At 37.2% G+C, this 19,213-nt stretch overlaps 1 protein-coding gene across 5 annotated transcripts in view; it reads right to left on the reverse strand.

The window, feature by feature from the left end:
• The window catches only part of ntm (neurotrimin), a 290,096-nt gene that overhangs the window by 20,023 nt on the left and 250,860 nt on the right, over positions 1 to 19,213 (reverse strand). For all 5 annotated transcript variants that reach the window (XM_036524066.1, XM_036524065.1, XM_036524067.1 and 2 more), the window contains one exon: positions 6,500 to 6,625. In XM_036524066.1, coding sequence (XP_036379959.1) covers positions 6,500 to 6,625 — 126 coding nt within the window. The remainder of the gene's footprint in view (positions 1 to 6,499; positions 6,626 to 19,213) is intronic.

Genomic DNA, 19,213 nt, shown 5'->3' on the forward strand with positions numbered 1-19,213 from the left:
AATGCAATATTGTATAGTATGCACATATTATGCAGTATTCTGTAGTATCTTTCTTTCTGGGTACCTGTCTGTCTACCTTGCCTGCATGTCTGTCTGTCTGACTTACCTGTCTGTCTGCCTGTCTGTGTCTGTTTGCCTACCTTCTGTTTGCCTTCATGCCTCATATGATGTTTTTCCAATGCATGCAAATGAATGACTAAGCACAGCAAATCACATCAGGATTTAAACTTACACTGCCTGTAACCTTGCAAGGCAAAAGTGAAAGAATACCAGTGTTGATTCAGGACAATCCAATGCTGAAGTCCAGCAATCACATTCATATTATTTCAGATCCATGCATAATGCAAATTACCCTTGCCCGTAATTGATTGAGGAATTGTGAGCTCAAGCACACTTCAATAACCCTGGCTGCAACAACCATTTGAATCTCCATATCCAACCAGTATTTAAAATCAAGCGCTGTTATTATCACCCACTCTTGTGGTGCAAGTCCCAATTAGCAGGTCTGTCTTCACTTTTAATGTTTGCCCCCCCCCCTCACAAATGGATTTTGCAATGTGTTGTTCCCTGAATATTTAGATATGAACATTAATGTGTCTGTGTTTCGGGCGCAGATATTGAAATGCCTTTTTTTTTAATAAATACGAAGTTTCTGCTAAAACAGCGATTGAGCTATCAACCAAAGTGTTTTCATAAATTATCAATTATGTTTCTAATCATTCATGGGAACACTGGTGGTGTCGCTGGTTATTAGTTTTTGTCTCTAGGGAAACTGGAAATCGGAGAAATGTACAAATTAGAAATTGTTTGGTGAAAACACATGAAATGCCTGCACAGAGAATACAGATATGGTGTAACATCTGCAAGGAACTGCAGGGCCATCCTAAACTGCACAATTGCCCTTGAACATTTTGATTTAAGGGCCAATTTGTGTGATGTATTCTGACACCACTGTGAAAGTGACCAAGTAGTCATGATCTGAGGGGGAATGGGTACAAAAAAACCTTTAGGGGCACACATCAGCAATAGAGCTGGATTATCCATTAGGACAGGACAGTAGTTTCAATGGCATTTGTGGCATACACCATGTTTGTTGTATGTCAAACATCATTTTTGTTAGAGCTGGTTTGGAGCTGTCACAGTTGCTGTTGCACTGTGTAAGGCTACTTAACCACCTGGCTGCAGATGCTACTACATTAAACAGTACAATGTGCAACTACAATAAGTAGTACAATTGCTACTACAGTATGTTACAATGATATTCTTTCATTATCTGTTGGGAGAGAGTGACAATAAAGATTTAAAAAAATAACCGCTGCTCATAATATTTGTTTCATTAAGAATATATTAATGTGTGAATAGACAACTGCTGCTATATTTTTGCACTGGTCCTTTTGCTGTCATTGCCAGACTAACTTTATTAAAAAAAAAAACAAAGATTCTCCACCAGCTAAGTAGGTAGCTGAAAAGTTATTATAATGCGAGTATTTACATTATGCTGGCATCTAAATTTTACCTACTGGAAGAGTGCATCGAGCACACCAGTTACAAGCTTACGCTCTTGCCAAACTAGAAACTGGGAAATAAAATTTCCGATGAGCTTCCAGTCATAAGCGCAGTGCAGCTCCAGCTGGTAAAAGGGAAAGTGTGCCTTTTGCAACACAGCTAGTATGTGTGGGAGATCATGTCAATCCTGAAATTCAAAGCATCATGGGAGTTTTTTTACTGCTAAGCCACGACATACACACATATGTTTAGTTACACTGTCAATGAACAAAAAACGGTTCTTCATCATGTGATAGAATTAACCTGGGAGAATAATAAACCGCACACACACACTATCAAGCTTGAAGATGAATTCAGGATGCATCGGTAGTCGAGAAGTCTCTATGTCTCCATATCCCCCACAACTATTATCACAGGTATTTATCCTGAGGTTTGCCCTTTTTCATTATTGTACCAAATTCTTGCAAAGATAAATTACAGCACCATTTACAAGGTTTGTGTTTTACCTACACAAAGTCCAGAGCCCTTCTCACTACCACAAAAACTGTTTACAGTGCCTACAGTCAGATTTCTTTGTTGCAATCTCTAGCAGATGACAAGACACCTGCCATCATGTGGTAATTTGCTTGGCTATAAAACCATTCTTATTTCTTTGGTCCATTAAACTAATGACCAGTCCTATAGATGGCTGTGTCAGCTATCAGTGCTTGCAACCCAGAGACCCTATGTAGACCCCATATGACTGTCCCCATTCTTTGCAAACCCTCCCTTATTCTTTACAAAAAGCTATGATCTTGTGCATAAAGAAGCAGAAATAACACATTAAATCCATCTTCATGGGGAAGTATATGCAATAATATAATATTTGATTGGTTACTAGATATTCTGAGGATATTTTCACATTATTACAAAAAGATATTGTACTACTAAAATGCATGCAAAACCCCTCTGGTTGTAATTAGCATATTTCAAGGTTTCCTTGTTGAATTGTTCACTTAAATGGTAATTGCTCCCTAGATTTTGCAGAAACTATTAATCGGAAATGTATGTACAAAATCATCTTAGTTCATCAATGCCTTGCGTACAGTATCTAAATGTGATTTATGTATGTACGATTGTACTTACGAATGCCTCCTTTGTAATCTTTGAAATGTACCTTTGGATTGTCATATCGAGGGCTGTCGCGGTGAAGGAATTCCCCTGCAGTGATTTAGGGTGGCTCAACAGTGTGATATGCAGTATTAGCGCCTTTTTTTTTTTTTGCAAATTACTTCATTTATCCTGATTTTAGTGCTATATACTGTAAATAAGCTTTATTGTTAGCCTATTATTAGGTATATTGTTGTTTTTTAAATGACAAAGATGTCACAGTTTTAAAACAAATTAAATACTTGTTTATTGTTAAATTCAGAACACAGAAGGGCAATGAGGCACAATAAGCACGAAAGGTAGCCTTTTCTCCTTTATGGAAAAAAAAGGATTAAGCTTAGCCTGTAGCCTAGGCTAGATATAAATTGTCAAACAAAAATAAATAAAGCAAATTGTTTAGGCTAAATCTTTTAAGTGCAATGAGAAACTGTTTCACTTGAAAAAAAGAAAAACGTGAACATAGTGGTTGTGGTGGTTGCTTGCCATTCCCTGCGGTTGGCTTGTCAATAGCGCGGTATTACAATATTGCGGTTATCGCAACAGCCCTAGTCATATCTATTATTACTCATAATTTACATAAACACTGTATATGAGGTTAAGTCAGATGAACATTTTTGTTTCACTTCTCCAAAAGAAATTGCATCAGGTAACATTGGCAAATTTATTTTTGCACTTTGTCAAGTCTGGTACTTTTTCAACTTTAAATAAAAGGGAATGATGATTTTACTAAATTTAGACACCTCTTTGCAGGGATTTTTAATGACAGTGTGTGGGTGTCTTACTCGAGACTGACCCACCTGTAATTTATTCTTCATTGATTCTTTATATGCAATGAAATAGGCTAAGCCTCTATGGACTCATTTCAGACTTGAATTCTAAACATTGCTCCAGAGGTTCACAATTACCATTATCATTTAACATGGATATTTAATTGGAAATTGGAACTGTGATTTTTGGAAAAGGTTTGAAAATTGAACCCCAAGGGAAAGTATTTAGCTCAACAAAGTCAGCACACAGGGCCCACAAAATATCTTTTCTGTACAACCAAAGACTTTGCCCAAGTGTTATTTTCACACAATAACAATAGTCAGTGAGTCCAACAATAACAAACATATTCAAGCAAATTCACAGACTGAATCCAGGGGTGCAGTGTAGGTGTCCTTTAAGTTTTCAGGGAATATACTCATCAGCTACACAGAATCTCCCTGTTTTTATCTAAATAATGATTGTTATAATAATGAATGAAGTGAAGCCTGTTTAGATAAACACAAATTGAAATGTTTCAAGAACCCTTTAGAGGAAATGCTTTGCAGTAGAAGATTTGCTATTTGCAGTTTCACGTATGTGCCAGGCAGCACTCACTGTTCCTGCTTCACTTTCCATCCTAGGGCTGCAGAGAGCACCTGCACTCATACATTTATTTTTATATGTAAACATGCTTATTGCATGTGGATGGACAAATCAGTAGTCAAGATGCCTGGGACTGCAAGTTTTTCTTCAACACTCCCAAACTGTGATGTCATCTGCAGGGGGTTGCATCTGAATACATGCTCATGTCCTAAAATGAAAGATTTACTTTGATGCTTTCTTTTTATTTCATGCGGACTAGCAACAGGTTTAGGCTATGTTAACCTCCACATGTTCTGCTTCATTTCCTTTTGTGATTCTCATGCATTTGCAAATGCTGGAGAACCTTTCCACCTGATGCACTGAAGCGCTGATTCAAGAGAGATGCAATCCTCTAATACGCTCCGTTAACAACTACAATGCACACAGAGTACCACAGTGAAGAGGGAGCTCTATGGAGCATAGGTGCTACTCCACTGACATCATCCAGGTAACTTGCAGGTAACTGACAAACATCAGGGTGTCTGAGAACACGAGGACACGAGGAAACCCTGGCCAATCAACCCACCCCTATCCTAGGCTTGTTGCTAGAATAATCAACATCCACATCCAAGTCTGAAACAAACTTGACGAGATGGCAAATGAATATCGAATGCTGGTACAACACATGCACTACATAGATACAGCAATAAACTACCACTATGTTTAAACATTCAAGGAGCTGCAGAAAATATATATTATTGTATGTATAACGATATATTACAATCCCTATCAAGTGATGAAAATGCACTTCAGTTGACCAGAAGGATTTTGTCACTTAAAAAATTTTCAGTTTGGATGTGGAAACCATCACTTTAGAGTCTATTTCTGGTTCTGTACACTAAATAAAACAGCAAAGAATGTCTTCAGAGGAATTCTAGGAGAAATCTGAAAAAAAAAAAATCATAGTCTAACATGAAGAGCTAAGCAACAGCTGTGGGATGATGCCATTTCTGCCAATGCTAACTTGAAACTGAGGCTATATCGACTGCTTGGTGCTAGAGGATTGAAATAATATGGAGTAAAACAAGTGGAGAAAAACTCCAGGCTCTGACTTTTATGCAAACCATGCAGTTGGCCTATAGGCTAATTGAGCACATTTGTACATTTATGTATGTGTAAATAAATTAGCATCTAACAGTGAAATTTTTGAGAAACTGTGTGTGCAATGGTTCCTCGGACTGACGGTAGCTCATTACTGAAAAGGTTATACAAGTTGGACTTCCCAGTCATTCCTGTAGCACTTCTGCAAATGGACCACTGTCAAAGTTTTCTCCACTTTCTAAAGCTGGGCCTGTCAATCATTGTCAAATTTAAATTTCAAGCCCAAGATCTTTGTAAGCACACAAAAGCAAGTCAAAATCCTCAGGCACATGCAAAAGCTAATAGTACCTCAAATGCTGCAATTCAAAAAAACCCTCACATTCAGGCCTTTTCCTGATCAAATGGAGCACACATAAGAGGTTCACAGGACCAAAGCAGCTGAAAAATTTAGGCAAGAGGCAAGATATGCAAAATGTACCAATCTGTCAGGACTGCGGCATCTTAAGCCAGTTTGTTTTTGTTTTTCTTTTCCCCGTCCATGTGCTCTTGTTTACTGTTTCTCTGTGTTCCAGCCCTGCCCCGCTCTCTGCCCTGTCCCCGCCCACCTGATTACCTGATCGTCTCCACCTGCCTGCCCGCGCACCTGCATCCCATCTCCTCATCAGCCCAGCCTTATATCTACCCTGCTTGTCTCTTGTCTTGCCAGTTCATCTCAGTCTTCTGTTACGCTACTCACCGTTTGCTCCGTTTCTGCCTGCCGGTTCTGCTGCCTTGCCTGTTTCCCTCAACTTTGTATTTATCAGATCTGCTTTTTGGTATTGATAGCTGTGTTTTTCTGGTTTTGGACTTTGCCTGTTTTGACCACGTTTTTGGATTATGCTTTGGATTTAATAAACCCTTTGGGTACCAGTCTTCCCTGTCTGCGCCTGAGTCCCTGCCTGAGTTCTGACACAATCTTGCAGTTTAAACAAAATGTGATGAATGCATTTGACCCCCTCATTAACATGCAACATCTTTATTAATAGTTTGCATCTTATTTTCACTGAATAATGAACTCTAAATTCTGACACAGCAGTTTTAATACATCTGCATGAAATGAAGAAAAACTGATATGACTAATTAATAGGAAGCTGTGATTGCTAAGATTAAGACCTATGAATTTAGAGGTTAAGGACTTGATTTCCAAAAGCCATTGAATAACTCAGAAATAATGCAACATAAAAAAATTCAACTATTTCCAAACACTACTGATAAATAATAATTCAATTTGCTTAAACATTATACTGTGCATAGCTATTTTTAGACAGCTTGAAAATGAAAATAATACTGTCATAGAAAAAGCAGAAAGGGACAAAAGAATGAAAGATATAGATAGGAAAAAAGTAACAAGCAATATAAAGTTTCAGTGTCTTACCAGTTGAAGAGAGAAGTTTCCATGTGACTGTGGGTTCTGGCTTTCCATTTGCGAAACACATCAGGGTCACATTGGAGCCTTCATTCACTGCTATGTCCTTTGATAAATTTATAATTTTTGGAGGAACTAAAAAGAGGAAAAATAATGAATCATCATTAATCATTTCACCCACACCACAAACAGTGAAACCACATACAATGATACGATCAGAATCATCATTGGTATCTGTACAAAACTGCTCATAACTAAAGGCAAAAAATGTCAACCCAAGCCCTCATTCTCAGACTGTCTGGATAGCTGAAATACAGTAAAAGCTACCTGGACAAGCAATTTTTATGGATTAAATTTTTAAAGCTGAAAAATTGCATAAATATGACTCATCTATGATTAACAGTTAAAATGTAAAATATGCAATCTGATGTTATTGATGTCTTCTGTAAGTCACATGACCTAGATGTGCTGATCTTCAATCAATCAAATTCTACTTATCATAGTGCTCTTAATAAAGGAACTCTGACATATAGCATTTCACAGACACATTACAGAGGAATGTGCCTCTGCGTTACAGAGAAAATATGCAAGCTATGACAGATACAATATGAATTTTAATCAAAGTCCCTGAGTTTACAAATAGGTTCTATAAGACACCTTTAGGCACACAAACCTCCACCCACCTACATACTCACACACACACACACACATATACACACACACACACACACACACACACACAGTAGTGTATATAGTGGAACATAAAAAATTGGATGTATTACCAGAACCTCTATTCTGTGCCATTGGCTTCCATTGTGTGGGTCACCTGCTCCTGTCCAGTCCTCCCTCATGACTATTTTCTGTATTTCTGAAGTTTTCACCTTTGCTTTTGAATGTTAAGGGTTAATTACAATGTGACTATTTGTGATATTTGAATTTCTGTACAGACTGTCTAAAGTTCTCTGTAATATATACTCAGGAAATAGCAGTGGTGGGAGCAGCAAGAGCTCTGTGCATGTGTACAACATATATGCACAGATAATCCACACTCAATATTTATCTTTTAAACACTTCATCAGCTCTGCTACACCTATGTTATGAAACATTAAAGTCTGTTTCTGTAAAAATGTAACCTACTTTTTTCTCTGTGAAGTGTAGACACATAACCCTAACTAAACCAATGTTGATAAATCTTCAGGGAACTTGAAACTCAGTAACACCAGAAACTTCACACAGCTTCATGTTGTTTCTTTTATTTTCTTCTTCATTATTTGCCCTCCTCTTCGTCATTTTGTAGCTGCCCTGCTGAAATCAAAGTTCTCCCTGGAAGGCTCAACTTCTACATTGATCATAAGATTTGTCACACTGTGATTGTTGAGACAGATTCTAAATTTAGATTTGTCTTCTCTGCTTGGTGCTTCCTTATCGAAGAAGCACTGTCAGTTGAGTATCTGACTAACATGGAGGCCTAGGAACATTGACTACTACAGTTCATAGGAACAATTTTTAAATTTAGCCTTTAGCCTTATGTATTCTGTTCCAATATGACTGTTTGAAAATTTGACTATTTGACAATTTGAACTTGAAACTCTGTGCTGACACCAGCAGCCCTGCTCACATTAACTGACACAGACATTAAAAATCTTCCACATTCTTCCAAAAGATAAGAAAGAAATAAACACGACAACAGCCAGTCAGTCTGCAGTTTTTGGCTTGCACGTCAATGTACACGCCCATTTCCCACCGCAAAGCATTGTTAGAGGTACTGGTGGAGAAGAAACTCAGGAAACGAGGAAAAAAATGAGTGGAACATTATTTTAATAAGTTACAAGACAAGCTAACCTGTATCGTTTTGTTAAGGCAGATAAAGCATGTTTGAACAGTTAAATGTTTACGTTATGTTATTCTGTTTTTGTTAATAAACTATATTCTAAAGTTTAACTAATGAACCGTCTGGTTTCTTCAGGCTTCACTCATTATCAGGGTACTGTTCAAATCTGCAGCATTATCAAATTATATATCATGATAAATATTGATATTGATCAATATGAAAAAAGTCATGATAATATTTTTTGCCATATCGCACTAATGCATGAGCATCACGGTCATCAAATGTGTGCTGTCGACGACAATTTCTGACCCTATTTACTGATGTCTTTCCCATATATCTAAATGCAGATGTCACTTTAGTCACTGTTCCTGTTGAAACACTAGCCAGTTGAGCAGTCTTTGTGACTGAAGCTCCTGCCATCCGTGCCCCAATAATGAACCTTCTTTCAAAGTCACTTAGATCCTTTCCTCTTGCCATCTTAATGCAAAATTGAGATCAACTGGGCCTGCTCAGCATATTTATACATGCCACAGAGCATGATTGGATGTTAACTGCTTAATTGTACCCATGCAGTACACTTGTGTGGAAGCATCTGCAATCGTTATGTTTCTCCACTCATTTATTCAGGGGTTTCCTTTAATTTGTCACACCACTCAAAAGTTTGGACACACTCTTCTTTATCTTTATCAGGATTTTACTCTTACATGCCTTTTAGTTTGCATAGATCAACCTAGACACAGCTTTCAATTCCATCACGGTCTTGTGTGATCACTTTTTGATTAAATTTGGAATAGCAGTACCTAATGTCTCATGTCTGAACACACCATGTGATGAGCTGCATCACATTAAAAAAAATCTGAAAGTATTTTTGCCTGGGTTGTACAGCACTGCTCATCTAAGGCCATTTTCTAAACTGCTCCCTTTGGAATTATTTGCAGCACTTTACCCCATTAATCATTAAAATTTGTCTGAACTAACTGAGTCCAGTTAGTTTAGTGGGGCACTCTCTTAGTTCAGATTCAGATTTTTTTCTACTTCACTGATCATATATAGGTTGCACTCAGTGCTCATTTCTGCACTGTATTTTTTACTTTTAATGTACATATATTTACTATTTTATTGATTCTGACTTCTTAAATATATATATTTCTTTGTTTTTTCTTTTGTATTTTTGTATTTTTTAACTTATTGCACAATGCCACTTTTGCCTTTCCACCTCTGTCTTAATGCTGCTATGACAAGTGAATTTCCCCGCTGTGGGATCAATAAAGTTCTATCTTATCTTATCTTATTACACCTACAGTATCAAAAAATCTTCAGGTTATGGAGATCAGTTTAACTTTCAGGCTATGGAGATCCTCTGATCCCTTTGGAATGAAATACATATACAGAGTCCCACAAGGTTCTGTTCTTTGTTTTATTTTTCTGAATATACAAGTTATCCTTGAGGATTATTTAGAAATATGATGTTGGTTCCCATTGCTGCAGTATCATGATATATTTCGGTGAACCAACTGTATTTTACATCTCAGTGAACCAACAAAAAACTAGCAAAGTATCATTGCTCTAACTTTCATATCATATTCATAACTTGCACTGCTTCAATACAAAGTGTTTTGGTGAGTGGTCTGAAAATCTGGGCATGAGTACCATATTATATAAGATTTGTTTTATTTGATTGCTTGATAGATGGATGGATTGATTCATGATTTTCACATTTGTAGTGTGAGACGCCTGAAACAAAAAAGGAAAACTGGAGCATCTTTCTGACCAATTCTGTCCGATGCAGTTCAAAATCTCCAGAAGGCACATGTAGATCCTCCAAAATATTTCTGATGGACCCTGGCCACTGGTCTCATTATTCAGAAGTTTTTCATAAAAGAAAGCTTTTTTATAGCAAATGTACAAAACGATAGATCTTTGAGACGGCACTGTTTACCCTCCCAGGCAGCCACAGATGTAGAGACAGATTGAAGGCTTATGCCATTTCCAGAATTCAAGCCTAAATTCAATCAAAATGTTTTTTTTTTTTTTCCTATACGTCTACTGCATTTGAGGAAAAAAACATCCCCAAGCTCTGTTTCTTTGACTGAAGTTTACGGTTTGCTGCAGGTGCATAGCTATCACTGCAGTCATGAAAATGCTATTGAAGGTGATATAACACTGGATCGGAGACCAGCTCCAGAGCAGTCACTGGGTAATACATTCCAGAAAAACCAGCAGGAAAAAAGATTTTTTTTCTTTCAACAAAAATACTGATTGTGGACATCACTGCTAAATAGAAAGAGCTTGATGTTAGTGGCTATCACAGGCTCATTATAACTCATAATAGCTCGTATTTTCCTCTAGTGCCTACTCCTAAGGTTTTTTATTTGTATAGCAAATGGTGGATATAACAAAATCTGAGAATTTAAAAAATACATATGAAAGGAAGAAGGTCTTTACACTGTTGCAAACAAGTGAGAGCTCTTTCTTTTTTATATATACAACACAACGCTGAGACACAGCATACCACACTGTGTGGTTCAGGGATAATGTATTTGTCTTTGACCGTGGTCAGTAGGTGGCCTGTATGCTGAGACTAAGAGCACAAGCTTATGAATGGAGACAGCACAGATCAACACTCACCCACGCAAACCAAAATATAGTCCCATTCCACTTTGTCATCAGCTCTCTATAGTATTTTCCTGACAGGGTATAGCGCATTGAAATTCTGAACTGCTGGGTGCAGGAAAACAGCCAAGAAAATGAGTCACATTCCAATGAGTACAGATACCACGCCCTTGAACCCAAAGAAACAGGCTGAAGAAGGAAAGTAGCTATGCTCTGAAATGTTTTGAACCATTTCAATTTCCTCTATTTTTTGCAACTTTAAAGTCAATTCAGCCTAAGCATTAGGTGACAATGCCCACTTGATGAAATAAACATTTAATGGACAAAAAACACACAGTCCAATCTACACTACTCTTTTTCCTGGGTTTTTGTTGTGAAGGCCTGATTAGGTTAACTGTACAATAGGTTAACTTTGCATTCAATCTAGTGGAATTCAATATCAAATATCTGAGTCATTTCACCATTTTGCTGAGATTTTATACACCAACACTGACAACCAACCAACAAGTACCTTTTCCAAACTGCATAATCATAGTGTTGTAGATTTTATGAACATATTGCATTTATTTAAAAACAGTAACATTTCACAGCCTGGTTCCCCGCAGTGTCAACCAAAGAAGTGGAAAAACAAACAACACAACTGTATTGGAATAGAAGTGGAAGCTACTTCCTACGGCAGAGCTGCAGCCATCAAAATGGCGATGAAAGCATTGCAACTTGTCAATTTCCCATTGACCATAATGGAGACGCTGACAGTATTTTTAGACTAAACCAGTATATTTAGATTTAATTATTTTTGGAGAAGCCATATTCACAACAAACACAAAAACACAGGACATGTGTCTTTTGTCTTTACACAACTCAAAAACCAAGTCTTGATGATGCTTGCTTCCCATTTTGTAGTCTGAAATACACAACTCTGATTGGCAGAGATCTTTAAAAATTATGGGTCAATGACAATGACAAATTGCTGACAAAAGCCTTGAAAAGGAACGAGCCAAAGGAATTACCACACCACAGGAAATGTGTACAGTTTATTTTCCCCAGTAATCATTTTGCTTATTAGAATAATTAGACTGAAAAACAAAAATGAATGGACAGTTTTTATATTATCATCCTCAAAAAACACTGATTTACATTTAGATAATACTTCATTGCAAAGCTTTTCACTGTGCTACTATTGGTGCTGAACCCAATTTTTCAATAACACTAGTTTCTCTGCAGCTAATGCTGACAATGATGTCATTGTACTTCATCGGCTCCGGAATAAAACTCCTCTTTGCCAAAACTGTTAAGCAGGCATAAAGAGTTAGAGGAGGACTGATGTTATCTAATGTGTATTTGTTTGAAATTTTCAATAGAATTCATAAGACCACTCATTTCTTACAATCAACAATTACAATGTCTTCTAAGGATAAGGTCAGGAAGAAACATTCAACAGGAAATTACGCCAGATGTCAAATTTCATTCGCCTGGTAGGGAGTGCCATTATAGGCTGCAAGGTGAGCTAGCGGAGTACAAAAATGGAGGTAAATACACAAAATGGGGATTTAATTGCAGGCTACAGTGCATTTGCCAATCTTTTCCAGCTCCACCCATCAGTTCATATTCACAATACTGTGTACATACTGCGCTGGTCAGATTTGAAACCACCCCACAGTCATTGACAATCACATGTATAACAGAGCAGCAGTTTGTCAGAGAATCACTATGTGGATAACAATCAGGACAACCTTTTTGCACAAAACCAGCAAATGATTTGTCAATGCCACTGATGTTGGTATCAAAACTGTCATCTCTCACCCTCCTTGATCTCTCTGTCAACCTTAACAGCCTATGCTGCATTGGGGCTCCAGTGTGTGTGTGTGTGTGGTCGGGGGATAAGAAAAGAGCCATATTTCAAAGGGAAAGGCCTGTGCCAAATAAAAATCATAACATGTCAGCATTTTATTACCACAGTAATGATGCCAATGTCTTGTTCAGGAGAAAAAAAGGTGCTACTTTGAAAGGCTATCAATTTCTATGGTAAATGTTCACCTTTAAACAAGTTTAAACAAAGAATTAACTTCAAGCACAGTCTTATATAATTGTTATTTATTCAGCATGAGAAAAATGCAAACAGGACACATTTCACCTCTGGCTGATTTATTGATTGCCTTAGCACTTTGAACACAATTAAAAAAGACTGCATAGCAAGGCCTAATCCCTGCATTTATGGAACACTTGCCGAGCAGAAAAAAGAAGCGCTCAGCGAAAATATAGATGTTACAAATATCTTATTCATCCAGCAGTAAAGGGAATAATAGCGTGAGCTCTGTTTACAGACTTATGTCCCTAAACACAGGGAAAAATAATGAAGAGATCCTTTAAGCAGCTGTTTAACAACACAGTACGTGATGGCAGCCACCTTACTTTACCTTTACTATCTATGTTAAAAATTTGATGGCAACCCCCCCCCTCAAAACACACACACACACACAAACACATACACACACCACACCCCCTTTACAGCTAATAGCAGGTATAGTAATGTGCCTTTTGAGTTAGTATGATGATCAATATGCAAATACAGCATAGAAGTTAGTAGTAGTTTCCATACTCCTCTGTATGTATTATACAAGATTAATGGGCTCCTACATTAAAGTTAGATCAACACACTGATGCCAATGGTCATGCTGGCAATTAAACCTGTATTAAATAATGTGTGATAACACAGTGCACATGGGTTTAAAGGACTATATCTTTCCAACAAATACTGTAATCTTAAGCTTCAGCGGTGGGAGATGGAAACATTAATGAAATAAACCTGGGGTATGACAGTTTTCTATAATCAATTTATTAATTAAATGTGTGTGTATCATTTATTTGTTTATTGCTTGTTTACAAATACCTTGCAGTTAACATTTGTAATGTAACTATATTGTCAACATCCATCTTTAAAATGATTAAGTATGTAATATATTCACCATTAGTAAAGGATTGTTAGTGCAACTTAAAAATTCTTCCTAAAAATTAGAAATTGATATGCCGCTGTCTGAAAAGAGTGTCATAAAAGAATGTAATGTAGTTAATTATGAGACTTCATTCAAATCAGAATGTCCTATGCTGTGAAGCATTTAGCAGGTTTCTCAACTGAATAGCCAAAAACATTGGCTGAATATTTTTAAAGTAGAAATTACAGAGAAGGTACTGCTAAATTTTAAATGGAAGGCATTTCTGGGAGTTATGGTTCATTAACCTTGTTTTAACTAATTTACTTCTTGCTGTATCTCTGTAAACTGAAGTGCAAGAAGTAACCTCTTGCATAACTCAAAGAGGCAGTCATTCCTTTTAGCTGTTAAAAATTCATCTACCCTCAAAAATATACAGTGAAGATGTATTATTTATGTAGATAACCAAACCATCTTCTCAATATTAGGGATAAAGGTAAACTGTTAGCACATATTTTAAAACTTTCACTTCAAGTCAAAACATTGAAACAAAAAGTGTGACACACTGAACCTTTCAAGGAGACTTCATTTTGCTCCCATCTTCAACTTGATCGTGATGTGAATTTTACGAATGCACCACCTTCCCGATGCAGGTATTTACATTTCAAAGTGGCTGTGACATATGCAAAGTTTGAGGATCACTTACTGTGTGAATATCAAAACTGCAGTGTAAATGTTTCATCTTGTTGTACTTGCACAAGTCTTGTTTCTTGCGTGACATTTGCCCATAGATTATTTATTTCACGTCATCTTAATCCCCATCTACCCACACAAATGACACAAGAAAGGAGCACATGTCAGGTGGCTTTCCTTTCTATTCTAAACCCACATAATGGAAGAGGAAGAGTTACGTGAAACAATGAGACAGTGAATCGGTGTGCATAAATAAGTTGAATGCCACAGTCCATCCAGGTCTTCAATAGTAACTTGATTCCTGATTTGCCATTTTGGCAAAGCACTGCCCCATTTTTCATCAACACATATTTGATGAACACATACTTTGACACACATTTTAAGCATTCAGCCTGCATGTTTTGAATTCAAAGTCACCTACATTTGGTCATGCTTCATGTATTTCAGCATGTCCTCCAGACAGCAAATACCACAGACCACAGGCATTTTAATACCCGTCCATATTTTCACCAAACTTGATATTCAACAGGTCAGACAACCTCTTCATTTGTGCCCAGTCGCCTATTTGACAAATGAGTTGATGCACTGTATTGCTTATTCAACAGTCAAAATGACTCAATTATATCATGTTCAGCCATCCTTTTGTAATTACAGTGTGTACTTTCATAGCGTTTCCTGGCAGTACAACATCACAATCTCATGTGCTAGCACTGCAATTACAAATCTAAGGGCCATTTAATTGTGACCCATACATTTTGAAACTGCCTGACAGTGACAAACCTACATTCTGTCAGTAATTCTACAGTCTCATTCATAGCCAACCAAAACTAAATTACACATGTTCTCCGTCACACATTGGTCTGCTGGTGGTTCAACAGGCTTATTCACATTTAATCAAATTGGAATTACAAATGTTCTCTGTGGTACTGGTCTTTGTTCACATGTGTCTGCATGCTCACTCTCCTATCAGAGTATCCCATAATCCTTTGTCATCTGGCATGCCTCCCTGACCATTTGGCATTTTGTATGTTTGTATTCTAAATTAATATTTTACTAATTTCCCTCTGCATCTGTATTACCAGCTAACAATAGGCTAGCTATCTTATACAAATTTACAGATAAAACCAAACCAAATCTGTAGTTAGCATTCAATTCAATTCTGTCAGGTTCTATGTCTGTGACTGACTGAAATGCAGCGAATGAAAAGAAGAAAAGGCACACTGAATATTATTCTTTGATGATTCAAAAGATGTTTGACTACAAAATTGAATTCCGTATCTTCACCTGCCATATTTCCACACAGTGCTGTGCATGTGACTAAGTGGCACAATGCCGATAACCACTTTCAAAGCCAATAAAAGGCCTCAGAGTGTGAGACTTCTCTTGTTATAGAACTGTCTGTCACACAGCCAACAGAGGGATCTGCCTGGGTGTGTGGCCACCAGATTGGAATTCTCCGACCTCTATAAGAAGTAAACCATGTTAAATTCAATTTTAATAGAGTTGTACCTTTCCTTCATTTTTGAGGGAGGATTTCAAAGCTTCAAAGGGTTCCTAAGTCAATGGGATGTAATGCTGAGCTGAAATAATTTGCTCAATAGCAGCATCTGTGCGGGTATAACCTCCAATCTCTGCGGTAAGGAAATGGTAATTTCATATCAATTGAGAGGGGGAAAAAAGATAATTGACAACGTGGTCATCCCTCTAGAGACAGCACTAGAAATGTACTTGGATGTAAAATTCAGCCCAGAACCAAGTGGAGTGTCATGGAAATGCTGACCCCCGTTTATTTTTAAGAACCAAACTGACTTAATCCAATAAAAGGGTAATGACCTATTCAAATGAATATTTTGTTACATATTTAATTAGCATTCAACACTATTGTACATTAGCACTGTTGAAAAAAAAAACCCAGCCAGATTCATATTGTCTCTTTTGGAAAAGTAGAACATGACTCTGATGATGGAAATTAACCACCTTGTGATAACTACAGTGTGTGAAATTGCACATGTGCATTTCTGGACACTGCCAGAGGTCACATGTTGAATGTGGAGTAAATATGTGGACCTCAGATTGTGTTGGACAGGTGAACTACACAGGTTTGTTGAAAGAAGCACCATGTTTTCATAAAAAAAGCACTTAAATATATATTTTTGCAAAACAGAGATCTGCAACACCAGCAACACCACATAAAGTTTTCTAATTTAATCTACTGAATACCAAAATCACTAAGACAGCTAGCCCTTGATGAGTTTGAAAGCAGGAACAGTGCTGTGGGATGGGGCTGTTGAGGAGAAAGCCGCTCACATTAAGCCAGAAGGGATTTGTCCCTGTTTTCTTTCTCGGAAAGACCATACAGTAAAGGACTCAATCCTGACACTTATTATCTCAACATATTATACTTGAACTGGCAGCTCTAAAATGGGGCTTCTTAACTGCAGTACTAGAGGGCCCCAGTCCTCTTCCAGCTGTCCTTAAAGTACTAGCATGTAGGTCTGTGCAAGGGGACAAAGGAAGCTTAAAGACAGTGGTTAGCTGAAGAAGGTCGTTATTTATCTTGCTGGAAAGAACAAAAACCCAGACCATGGTTCAGCAGTCCTACTTTCAATTTCTGCACAGTGATGTTTGCAGTAGTCATACAGTATTTAGAGGGAACAAAATAATATTCAAACTTTCTATATGTATGTGATTTTCTGCAGGTAAAAGGATTAAGGAAATGAAAATTAACAAAAATTTCCCTTGAGGCAGAGCCAAAAACCAATATGAAAGTTATTTCCAATATTCTACAAGAATTTTGATTCAAGCATTTTAATTTTATCAAGATGAAGATGATCATGTCAAGCAGCTGTCTTAACAAACTGTCACCAATATAAAGCACTAACCTATGGTTAGCAACCTAGTAGTATTGATTAATTGAGTAAATAATTAGCTAGGATAAACAGCTACCAAGCTACATTTGTAGTCAGACTGCACATACGATTGCTATAAATCAAATTAAAATCAGTTATCATATCATGCAACTAATTACTAAATGTATTTGCCAAATTGCTAAATGAAAATGTATCAGATTAGGAAACAAATAGAGCTAGCTAGACAGACAGAACGCCCTAATGACACACAAATTTTTAGCTCCTTGTTCAGATGCACGCAGTTGAAGTTACAACTCTAATATCTGAGAAAACACTGTCAACCAAGGTGGACATTCTCTCATAACATCCAAGTATTCATAAACACTCACTAGTGTAACCAATGTCAGTAAAAGGAAATAAACAAAAAACACGAGAATAATTTACAGATTAATGAAATTTATGTGAAATAAATAAAAATATTACAAAAACAGTCATTATAATCATAGCCTGATATCCAAACCTCATAATCTAAAAACAACAGCATTTTCATTGTCATTATTCAATATTTCTTTTTCTTTTTATTTGACTGCTTTCATCAATTTTGAATATCACTTGTTATGTATTTGAGTTACACGGAGACATTCAGAGCCTTATACTTATGCAACTCAAGGATCATTTCTATTTTTGTATCATTTGATCATTGGTATTTTTTATTTGTATCATTTGTATTCAGGCCCTGGTGCTCTAACACCTAGACTGTTGTAACTCCCTCGTTGCATGTCTTCCTGCCTTAATGTTGGACATAGCAGTGTCAGTTCTGCCTGTCACAGTAAATCACTCATTACATTTGAGCTCTGTTTTACTGGCCAGTTTGCTTCCCTCACTGAACCATTTAGAAAAAAAATATGCACAAGAAATGAACAGAAACATTGCTTCACACTGTATCTATCTTAACCCTTTTGCGCGGACGGTCACACCGGTGCGATTAGCCGTTTAGCACGCATGCTAAAACCGGATTAGAAAACTAGATTGGAAAAATTCTAGCTAATTTTAGCTTTGAAGAAACAGCGATTTAACATTAAAAAATATCGTTCCCTCTCATGTACAACATGTTCTGGAATGACAATAAAAACATCCTTATCCTTAATGGCAACCGCAAATCCACGTTTTGGTGCCTGGATTCCAGTTGTTTCTGCGAATTGCAGCGATCCATTTGCTTCTCTTTTCTTTAGCTTTCGGCAGTCTGTAAAAAGAGACCTCCGATTTCTTGTTGAGTCTATTTGTACAGTCAATTGCACAACAGCTCTTTCCCATTTTAGATGTGTTTTTTGTGCTTTTGCGGCATTCAAGATGAACGCTAACACTGTCTTTCTGCCACTCAGGGGGCGTAACCCACAGTGACTCCGCCTACTGTGACGTCACATGCATAACCTCTATATGTTGCCTAGCAGCTCAAACCCCCCCAGCCCCACCCCCCCCCCCAATCCCCACCCAATTTCAGTTTTTTTTTTTTTTTTTACGGATCTGCATGATTCACGTGGGTCACATTTTCAGGTCGGAAAATCTGGAATTCCGGATTAATCCGGAAAAATCAAATCCCTGATAAAGGTCTAACTGGATAATGCCAACTTACTCCACACTAGTGACTGTTTATATAGATGGTTTTGACCAGGTGGAGGTCTCCTACATGGTTGCCTGTTAATATGATGGAATCACACAATTCTGGTGTTTGAATGGTACCTGACTGACACTCACAAATATATGTACAGAAAGCCAAGGTAAAAGCACTCCTGATGAAAGCTGTTAA

The sequence above is a fragment of the Megalops cyprinoides genome, chromosome 3 (genome assembly GCF_013368585.1).
Source record: "Megalops cyprinoides isolate fMegCyp1 chromosome 3, fMegCyp1.pri, whole genome shotgun sequence".
Taxonomy (NCBI): Eukaryota; Metazoa; Chordata; class Actinopteri; order Elopiformes; family Megalopidae; genus Megalops; species Megalops cyprinoides.